Source organism: Epinephelus lanceolatus, chromosome 9 (assembly GCF_041903045.1).
Source record: "Epinephelus lanceolatus isolate andai-2023 chromosome 9, ASM4190304v1, whole genome shotgun sequence".
NCBI classification, from domain to species: Eukaryota; Metazoa; Chordata; class Actinopteri; order Perciformes; family Serranidae; genus Epinephelus; species Epinephelus lanceolatus.
In genome coordinates, this window is record NC_135742.1 from 34,219,273 (window position 1) to 34,230,279 (window position 11,007).

Here is an 11,007-nt window from a genome sequence, read left to right on the forward strand (position 1 = left end):
TTATCTCTAACTCAATTATTGGTTCAGGAGACAACACAAGAGTGTTTCAGTAAAATGATGTTGTTTATTGGGAGTCTGTATTAGTGTCATTGTAAAGGTAACCAAATTTACATCTGCAATTAACAAAGACACAAAAAGCAAATAGTACCAGAGTCACAGTCCTCATGTCACAGCAGCCGTACCAGAAATTACAGTATTGCATGTATGAGAAGGAAACAGTCAATCAGTGCATGTGTTGCAGCTGTAATTATGTCATCATAACAATCAGGCAAGACTTATTTCCAAAGCCACAGAGCATAACGTCATCTTCTATGCTGGCGTTAGAAAAATGAGCAGGTTAAAAAGGCCCAATCAGTAATTTTTTAGACTATCTAAATTACATGTGCATTTACATACGTAACAGAATTAGTTGACTTGTCAGTTAACAAAAAAAAAAAAAAAAAAAAAAAATATCTCATCATAAATCAAGAGTACTGGTCTGTTATACTTCACCTTTAAAAAAAAAAAAAGAATAACTTATTAGATGAAAAAAGACAAAAAGAAAACAGGAAGCTGTCAGTCATTTTGTTCTCAACCCGTGTTCTGAATATTTTTTGCGGGGCAATCCTTTTTTTGCTCGCAGCGTGCAACTTGAAACAAGAATTTGATCAGCACTGTGACAGGAATTTATAAATTTCACTTGTAGCGTTAATTAATAATAATAATAAGACATGACCAAGAGTGTGACAAAAATTTAGAAAGATGCTGTCTGTTTAATCTTTGACTGACAGGACATCTATGCAAAATAAAAAAAGACATGCAGGGGCATAATCCGCACAGGCACCTTTTTGGAATTTTTTGCACATATGTCCAGTGAATCTCTCTAGATATCTGCATGATTCCTTGATCCATTTGAAACGCCCTGCGTGAGGGCTCCACTTTTACAGTCCTGAATTTTATTTAAATAATTCGCACCTGAAATGCACAGTACCTAGTGCTATGCTGCCAGTAGGCCAGTTAGCGTACAGACTACTGTGTTAGTCACGCTGTACTCTGCCTGAGGCTAATTTTAATTTCTATTTGTGTTTGACAAATTAACAAATAAGGTACTGTATATATAACAAACTGACACGTCTTGCTGAGGGCATTTACAGTAAATAGGATGCACACCACAGTCCCTGAACTTAACAGAAAACAATCACAACTGGTCTGATACTGTACAACCTTCATTTTTGTTATGGTGCCACACAGTGGCTGTATGGATTGACTGTCAACCCCCCGCAACAACTTTCTGGGTGGTCAGATGGGCTATGACTTCAAATTGCCCGTAAGTGTGACTGTGTGTTAGTCCTGTGATAGCCTGACACCCTTCATCTCACCCAGTGCATGCTGGATTGGGTTCCAGCCCTAAAGAGGATAAGCAGGTACAGAAAATAGATGGATTTTTGTAATATGTACAATCTAGCAATACTGGCTCAGTCTACTTTTACACTCAATGTAAGTTAGTACAAGTAAGTGCACCAGCCAAACATCTACAGCACAAATGTCACCCAGTGTGGTTGGCTGCAGTTTTACTGTGGCGTAGGTGACTGAGGTTGAGCTTGCTGCTCTGGCTCTGTGTCTGTCTCTGCCTCATGCTGAGTGTCCTGTTCTGTCTGCTGTTGGATGAGTCCGCCATCCTGTGCTGTGTTGTAGGAGCCACAGCCACTGCACTTCATCCCCAGCACATGGAAAGGCACCGTGCAGTGGGTTTGGCAGTCGTTACATATAATCTGTAGTGAGGAAGAGCAAAAGTAATAGATTACATATACAGACAACCAACCGGATGAGTACTCATAACAGCCACCAAGGCCTGTTTATCTAATTATACAAACTGGACTGAATTCAATGTAAAATTGGACATGTTGTGTCAAAAAATGAGATTCTGATGTATCATTAATTCAACCCTTCTTTTAACTACACTCAAATATTACATGTGTAATTTATTGCTTTATTGAGGTCTTACTTTGACAGTAGTACCCTGGTATTCAGTGGGCATTGGTGACTGGGCAATCTCTTTGTCTATCTGCTCCCAGTGGTGCTCCATACCCCAGGCAGAGTGCATACACAGGGGGCAGCGATATGCTCTGAAACAAATGAGAAAGAAAAAGACATTGAGTGGAAGGTCTTACTCCACCTTACCTTTATGTGCACTGTAGTAACCTGGGTACTGTAAATCCATGTATACATGCAGCATGTCAGTGATCAGACTCATCACCTACCCCAGACCTGACTTTGTGTGTGTATGTGTTCGAGCAGTGACAGCACACAGATGAAGCAGAGCTTTTAATCATAGTGCCAGTGTGTCTCAATTTAACAAAAAAATCAAAAAGTTGGTGGTGGAAATGAACTTTGTGTTAAACTATGCATACACTGTAAGATTTACATCCGTTTTAAAACTATTGTTGTTTAATTCCAACTATTCCACTGTACAAGTAAACCATGATGTAATGCCTGAGCTCACCATTTATGTGCTTGCACTGACTGTGTAAAATAAAAAATAAAACAGCAATCCGTGCAGACCATTCTGACTATTGACAACTATCAATAAAGATTTTTTGAAAGCTCTGAGGCAGGTAGAGGTTTGTTTTCTGTGGAGGTCGGTAACGTTACATCAGTATAGTTCACAATAATGTAGTGACAGAGGTCCCAGAAAGAACTTAAAAGTCAATTTCTGCAAATCAAGTCTGTCAGTTAGCAGCACCAACAAACTACCTGGTTACACTGCATAAGTGATTGACTGAGATGATTCAGGGCTCTGCTTCAACAGTGGAAGAGCCTGACGATGGCCGACCAAAATTTATGATGTGTCAAAAAATACAACCAAACATGCGACAGCCAGTCAGGAGCACTTCATCAGGCCATGATTGGTTCTCACTCCCCCTGTACACCGCACGGCAAACAACGCCTTACAAAGCTGAAATTCAGTCAAACCCTAAAATGAGTTGTGTGGCTCAAAGAATGGGTCAGAAACAAGCTCAAATCGTACAGTGTATGCCCAGCTTTAGTGTCAGATCCAAGACATCGGATGGAATCATTTTAAATAAGAGGATGCATTACTCCATTGATGATCTCTTCTTTCACCATTTGCTCAGTAATTCCCCTGTCTACCCAGCTGGCTCTGGACTTCAATATGATGTCAGAAAGATGCTGAACAGATGTTAAATTCTGGTTAGAATCAAAATCAGGTTGACAGTATTTCCACTGTCTAATGACTAAAGAATTTCATGTTGTGTGGATGTTAACATTGTGACTCTCTGCAGATATTAAGTTTTGTTCTCCATACCTTACGACTAAATGTTGTTATTCTCCGTCAAGATGACAGTGGCATGAGATGTTTGGAAGATTTGGTAACTTATAATACAACTTAAAACCAACAACATATCAGTGTCTTCAGTCGTTAGTATTCTACGACAAGCTGATGTTGGCATTAGACATCCCATTGAACGTTGGTCACCCAACATCACAGCCTAAACTCAACCAAGTGTCTACACGACAACGTTGTTGGCCAGCTGGGCGCATGAAAACAAACTGACTGATGCCAGAATCAGGTGCTCCAGCAATGCTGGAACAAGACTGTATGTTACTCCACTATACAATAAGCAGGAAAAAGGACTTGTTTGACATACCCAGTTCTGATCATGTCATCAAAGCAGGTCCTGCAGAGAATGTGAACAAACACATCAATAGTTACCTTTATGTCATGACACATCTTGAGCTATGATAACTAAATTAATATAAACTATTAGATTAATTTAACAATACTGCGAGGATAGAAAATATAACATTTTGATTTATTAGTCCATATAAACAACATATTTTATATATATATATATATATATATATACACATATATATATATATATATATATATATATATATATTCATTTCTCTTCATCTTTGTATTCATAATTAGAGAATAATATATCATACTTGTGTAAAAGATGGCCGCATGGAAGAACATGAGCTCCAATTCTGGATGTGTGAATATCCTGTACAAACAGAATAAAGTCATGTCAAATTGCAGAGACAGTAATGGATTGCATAAAAAGCCAACAGCCCTCACCAAACTCTTCCCTGATATATTAAATGTTTAATTACCTCCATACACACAGGGCAGTTCTGCCTTGATACATTTTCAACACACTGAAACATAAAAGATGATAGTAAATGACGGCTGTGAGGACACTCACTTGCATATCAAACGGCATAAATATGATGCTTGTGGGTATGAAACAGGTTGATAGTCACCTTGTGGTTTCCACGCAGATCCTGGGCTAAACACAGATTGCACTTCTCACAATGAAAATACTTCGTCTTGGGTCCAATCCTGTGGCGGTGAGAACACAGATGACAATCAGCTCATATATGAATAATGTGTAACATGACTAAAAAATTGTCAACATGAAACCCAGAAAACTCAATAAATTATTCATTGTTGTGTTGTGCAATTTAGACACACTGAAATCAAATATCAGGACAATAAAACAAACATCACAACACTTATTTTTTTCTTGGATAGTTGACTTGAATTACTGTAGCAAAAAAATGACAAATCTTGCATGCAACTTTAAAGATCCAGTGTGTAGGATTTAGGGGGATATATTGGCAGAAATTGAATATAATATAATAAGTATATTTTCTTCAGTGTACAATCACTTGAAAATAAGAGCTGTCGTGTTTCTGTTACCTCACAATGGGATGTTTATATCTACAAAGGGAGCAGGTCCTCATTTATGGAGATTGCCATGTTGCACCACCATGTTTCTATAGTAGCTCAGGAAGGACAAACCAGACACTGGCTCCACACAGGGCCATTCACGATTTTGCATTTTTGTGTTTGCAGCCCCTCCGCAGCGTCGGAACAACACGATTTACAACATGAAACTGCTTTAGTCTGTTTTTTTTCCAATTTAAATCACCAGGTCCGTTTCTTTGGGAGAGGAGGAGACCTCTGCTGATAATTTGGCTCCTGGACAATGAACACTGAAGGACTTCTAACCGGGAGTTCACCCTTGGCACATAGGAGAAGTTTCAGCTAGTTACGATCTGCAGTCCTCACCACTAGATGCCACTAAATCCTACACACTGCTCCTTTAAGATGGCACTGCCCTTGAGAAAATTTTACTTTTATTTCTGAAATATCCATATAATTAGTAGTATTTTCTACTAAGGCTATGCTCATAAAAAGATTCATAAAAAGCTGTGTGATAAGTATTTAGGATAAATTAACTATTTAATGCTCACCTGCATATTCCACAGGGCAGACAGTGATACTGCTTCTTATCCTTGTCGAACAAGTGGCAAATGTCACAGTAATACTCCCCAAACTGCACATTACACTGCTGGCAAGTCTGCTGTGCCTGAAAGAGTGATATCATTCATTTGTATTGTCCTTTGTGATGTGAGTTAATCACTGCATACAAAAATGCAACATAAACATCAAAGGGAAACCAAAGACATTCCAGATCACTGAGTGGTCCTGCTAGGAACTAAGTTGCAGTTGGTTTTCTCAGTTACCTGCTGCACTGTGTGACACTCAGAGCACTGCACCTCCCTGACTTTGAACCGATCCATCTGGTGGTTCTCCTCTGCATCATGGCACAGCCGACACACATACAGTTTACCACAGCAAGGTGCCTGCAGTGCATAGAAACATATCATTACACTTGACATGGGCAGGTGAATGGTGGATATGTCAATCATAGTCATATCACAGGTTATGGTTACACCTTGAGGTACCCACAGCGATAAACTGTATCTGGCTGCTACAAACTGGACAAAGCATAAATTACTTTTTGTACATTATGCATAAATGTAATAAACACGGATGAATGATGTAGTGAGCGATAAGCTATGCAATTCATACTCACTAAACTCTAAAGCCCTCGCTATTTCTCTATCTTTATTGCAGCTAACATACAAAAAACGCACATGACACTACCTAATATGTCGCGGCGATACGGTCAATGTGTTACCTGTTTTATCGTTAACTAGCTAGGTTAATGGTTAGCTGTTAGTAGCTACTTCCTGAACTAAACAGTAGCACTACTTAATATAGCAGAGCTGTAGTGGGGAATATTTAAGACCACGCTTTCATCATACCTCTAGGACACATATATAATATATATTTCAAACAGTTAACTCACTTTCAATAAGCAGTTGCGCACATAATGCTCACAACCAGCAGGTGAAGCCATGTTTCCTCCAAGATATGGCTCTTCTTCGACTGCGATGACACGACTGCCTGCTTTCTTCTTCGTGTATTTTTTTTTTTTTTAGACCCCGTAGACGAATACTGCCCTCCTGCGTTTGAGGGTCAGATGTGATGCAGCATCACATGTACTCTGCCACATTTGCTAAAGCCGTTAACAAGTTATGTGACTTCTATTGGGTTATGTAATAAAAAATAATTTGCTGTACAAAGCAAGGTGATGTGGCAGAATGTCAGTGGCTCCATTCCCTTCCGCCTATGGGATGTACATGATGTACATGTAGTGCAAATGACGAACAGCAGCAGATACGGAGTGGTGCAAATGGTTAAAACAAAGTGAGGTAAAGTGCACAATGTAAAAAAAGACAGCCAGCAGCAGTTTGTAATATAATATGATATAATATAATAATAATAATAATAATATAACACTGGGGTGTGGATGTAATGAGTCTACTGTATGTGCAAAACAGCAGAGGTAGTCTGTGTATAGTCTGTGTATATATATTTATGTAGTATGTGCAGTGGGTTGAATTACAATCCAGGGGCAGGGGGCAGAGGGGGGAGGTAGTGGACAGAGTTCAACATCCTGGCTGTATTCACTATGCGTTGCAGAGTCTTCCGGCAGGAGGCAGTGCAGGCTCCGTGCCACACAGTGATGCAGCCAGTGATGACACTCTCAATGATTCCTCTGTAGAAAAAGCACATGATGGGGAGTGGGACTCTTGCTCTCCTCAGTTTGCAGAGGAAATAGAAGCAGGTTTAAGCCTTCTTGGTCAGTGATGCGATGTTGTTGGCCAGTGATGCGATGTTGAGAGGTCCTCGGAGATGTGCACCCCCAGGAACTTGGTGCTGCTCACCCTTTCCACAGCAGCACCATCGATGGTCAGTGGGGGATGCTGTGGAGGTCTTCTCCTGAAGTCCACAACAATCTCTTTGGTCTTCCCCACATTGAGGAAGAGATTCTAGTCCTTACACCACTGGACCAGTCGGCTCACCCCACTCCTGTTGTTTGCTTCATCACTGTTGGAAATGAGGCCCACCACAGTCGTGTCATATGCAAACTTGATGATGTGGTTGGTGCTGTGGGTTGGCACACAGTCATGGGTCAGCAGTGTGAAGAGCAGTGGGCTCCCTGTGGAGCCCCTGTGCTCAGTGTGATGGTCTTGGATGTGTTGCTGCCGACCCACACATTTTGTGTCGTCCCTGTTAGAAAGTCCAACACCCAGTTACAGAGAGAGGTTTTGAGTCCCAAGTGTCCGAGTTTTTGTATGAACTGCTGGGGAATGATTGTGTTGAATGCTGAACTGAAGTCTAGGAACAGCATTTGCACGTATGAGTTCTTTGAGTCCAGGTGGGTGAGGGCTGGAAATGGCGTCCTCTATGGACCTGTTTGACCTGTATGCAAACTGAAATGGGTTGTGGGCAGGCGGAAGGATGGACTTGATGTTCTGCATGACCAGCCACTCAAAGCATTTCATGATGGTGGAAGTCAGTGCTATGGGTCGATAGTCATTGTAGCTGGATGGGTGGGGCTTGAGCTCCTCGGCATAGTTCTTTAGGGTATGACGAGGTATGTTATCTGGTCCAGCTGCCTTGTGTGGGATAGACTCACAAGTCAGTCTTTAGACGCTTTGCTTTAAAGACTGATGTCTTTCTCCCTGATTTTGTGTTTAGATGGGCGGATACAATTTCAGAGTTTAAAAAAACTCCCTACGTTGCAGAACCAATAGTAAATCCGCAGGGCAGTCCTTTGGTGGCTCGCTGAACTCTTGTGCTCATAAACATAGTCCGACTGCGTTAACCTAACGAAGACCTAACAAAGTCGCTGTAAGGCCTTTATTTCCACAATCTTGTGGACTGAGCACATGTTTGAAAAAAAAATGGAGTAAAATCTCTCTGCATCCATTTTCAAGCTCTCTCTGTGTTTGTTGCCTTGCGGACGAGAAAAGGAGGGCATGTCCTTTTCAAAAATGCAAGAGGCGTTGCTTTGTTGCCAGCCGTTTCCGCCGGTGTGTTAAACACACTTTAGAAAGGAGTGTCCCCAGACTATCAGAAGGTGGAGATCTCTGATTGTCTGGTGGCGAGACTATGCGTGGGATGATCCTGGAGAGGGTCTTCTTCACGCTGGCTGTGGACAGACACACAGCCTGCTTGCCCAGAGGAGGGGTTGTATAGTATATATGTTTATATATATGTATGTGCTTTAAGATTATTTGCTTGGAGGGGATGGGAGTAGATTGCTTCCTGACCTCCTGAATAACAGACTATCTGACAGAACAGTCTCAGTATGTCAGGCTTGGAAGCTGTGTCTCTGGGATGGTCAGGAGCAGTACTGGTGCTCCACAGGGAACTGTTTTAGCACCATTCCTGTTCACACTCAACACAGCGGACTTTAAAGGAATAGTGCACCCAAAAATGAAAATTCAGCCATTATCTACTCACCCATATGCTGAGGGAGGCCCTGGTGAAGTTTTAGAGTGCTCACATCCCTTGCGGAGATCGGCGGGCGGAGCGGATAGCACACCTAATGGCAGACGGCGCCCCAGACTAACGTCCAAGAACACAAAATTGAATCCACATAGTATCTTCATACTGCCCGTCCATAGTGATCCAAGTGTGCAGCAGCCCGTTCCCCCCGTCAATCTCCTCAAGGGATGTGAGGACTCTAAAACTTCACCAGGGCCTCCGTCGGCATATAGGTGAGTAGATAATGGCTGAATTTTCATTTTTGGATGCACTATCCCTTTAAGTACAACTCAGAGTGCTGCCACATACAAAAATACTCTGACGATACAGCTATAGTGGCTTGTATCAGGAACAGTGAGAAGCAGGAGTAGAGGGACCTTGTTGATGCCTTTAGAGACTGGTGCAGTAAGTGCTGCCTCCACCTGAACACAGCCAAAACCAAGGAGATGGTGATGGATTTCAGAAGAAAGAGGTCACTCCATCAATCAGTCTCCATACAAGGGGAGGACATTGAGGTGGTGCACACCTACAAATATCTGGGGGTCCTCTTGGATGATAGGCTGGACCGGTCCTCTAACACTGACACGCTCTACAGGGAGGAGGCAGAGCTGCCTGTTCTTCCTGCGGATACTGAGATCCTTTGATATGTGTGTGAGATGTTGACCATGTTCTATCATATGGTGGTGGCCAGTGCACTCTTCTACGCTGTGGTGTGTTGGGGTGGCAGCTTGTTGGACAAAGACATCAAGTGTTTGGACAAGCTGGTTACAAAAGCTGGCACAGTGCTCGGCAGTAGATTGGACCCACTAAGAACTGTGGTGGAGAGGGGCACACTGAACAAACTGAAAGCTATAATGGACAATAGCAGACACCTTCTCCACACGACAGAGGAGCAGCTGCAGCAGTCGGCTCATCTCACTGCATTGCAGAACAGGACGTTTCAGGAGATCCTTTGTCCCCATGGCAATAAGACTGTTTAACACCTCCTGAATACAGTCACACACACTCACACACATCACATTAGCCACATCTGGACTGGACTGTGGAATGTTTTAGCAATTTAAATTAATTTTAATTTGATTTTTAATTTCTATTTATGCACTTATTTTAACTTATTTTATGTCTATTTTAATACCACTGTATTATTGTTGAGGAGGGGAAGTGTGGTTGTTTTTTATGAGCTGCTGGACACTTGAATTTCCCTTCGGGGATGAATAAAGTTCTTTCTATTCTATTCTATTCTATCTGGAAAAATCTGATAAAAAAACAAAAAAAACCAACAACAACATGACGACCATTTAATATTGCTCCGACTTGAACATTTCATACATCGCAGTGCCCCAGGGATGACGTTTTTCTGTAGGCCAACGCAGAAGTTAGCATCACCCTATTCCCTTGTCCAAAAGCCTGTGGGATTTTTCCACCAGTTTTTGGATTATTGTCGAAAATAGGCTCTGTGGCAAACAAATATTTATGTTACTTACAAATTTTGATCAGCAAGATAATCTTCACTAATGAACACCACTTTCATGATTATTGAAGCTTAAATGCAATTGCCAGAAGTAAAAAGCTAACATTAGGCTATAAACAAACTACACAATGGTCTCATGACCTAACGTCATCACCATTACAAGACTGTAAAGCCGTGTTCGGCTCGGCTCAGCGTGATGACGTTCTGTAGTCTCATTTAGCCACTTGTCACCAACTGCCATAGCAACACATATGGAAGTTTCAAAGCTCATAAGTGGGGTGTTTACTGACGTATTTTATGTCCGAGAGCAAAGAGGTGAACGTCTGTTAAGCTTTTGTTAACCACAGACCTTATTTCTCCCACCAAAATCCTATTCAAGAAATTCAAGAAAATCCATTGGTTTGGCTTTAAGGGAACTGTGAGTGGTAAAACGATTTACGTGTCCTATGACTCATTCCTGGGGCATTCTGTAGATGTTTCACACTATTAGTCTTCTTTCTCCTTTTTGTCCATCAATTTTTTTATTGCCTTTCCTATTAAGAGATAAAATTAAGTTGGCTTGATAATGATAGACTTCCCCTCTCACCGACATCAGCGCCGCTGGTGTAGTGGTATCATGCAAGATTCCCATTCTTGCGACCCGGGTTCGATTCCCGGGCGGCGCACGTGTTTTGCATCGGTGACTACCAATAAATATTACAAATTACAGCGTCACAACAATCGTTGATGAACTATAGCAAATTATGCTGGAGTACTAATTAGCTGCATTGCCGGTTATCGTCTTGAGACGTTTGCTGGTTTACACGCACTTTCCAGATGTTTCCAGTTGTAATTTGAC

General features: G+C 41.6%; 1 protein-coding gene and 1 non-coding gene across 2 annotated transcripts; one reads left to right on the forward strand and one right to left on the reverse strand.

Annotated features, from left to right (window-relative positions):
• Positions 1–44: 44 nt before the first annotated feature.
• rchy1 (ring finger and CHY zinc finger domain containing 1) lies at positions 45–6,294 on the reverse strand. Its single transcript, XM_033618515.2, has 9 exons — positions 6,168–6,294; positions 5,539–5,658; positions 5,266–5,381; positions 4,270–4,348; positions 4,120–4,164; positions 3,952–4,010; positions 3,648–3,677; positions 1,985–2,105; positions 45–1,751 (listed from the first exon to the last, which is right to left on the reverse strand). The coding sequence occupies exons 1-9, from the start codon at positions 6,216–6,218 to the stop codon at positions 1,551–1,553; spliced, it is 822 nt and encodes a 273-aa protein (XP_033474406.1). The 5' UTR covers positions 6,219–6,294; the 3' UTR covers positions 45–1,550.
• A 4,469-nt stretch (positions 6,295–10,763) lies between these two features.
• On the forward strand, positions 10,764–10,834 carry trnag-ccc (transfer RNA glycine (anticodon CCC)). Its single transcript has one exon. It is a non-coding gene; the product is annotated as a tRNA-Gly (tRNA).
• The last annotated feature ends 173 nt before the right edge of the window (positions 10,835–11,007 follow it).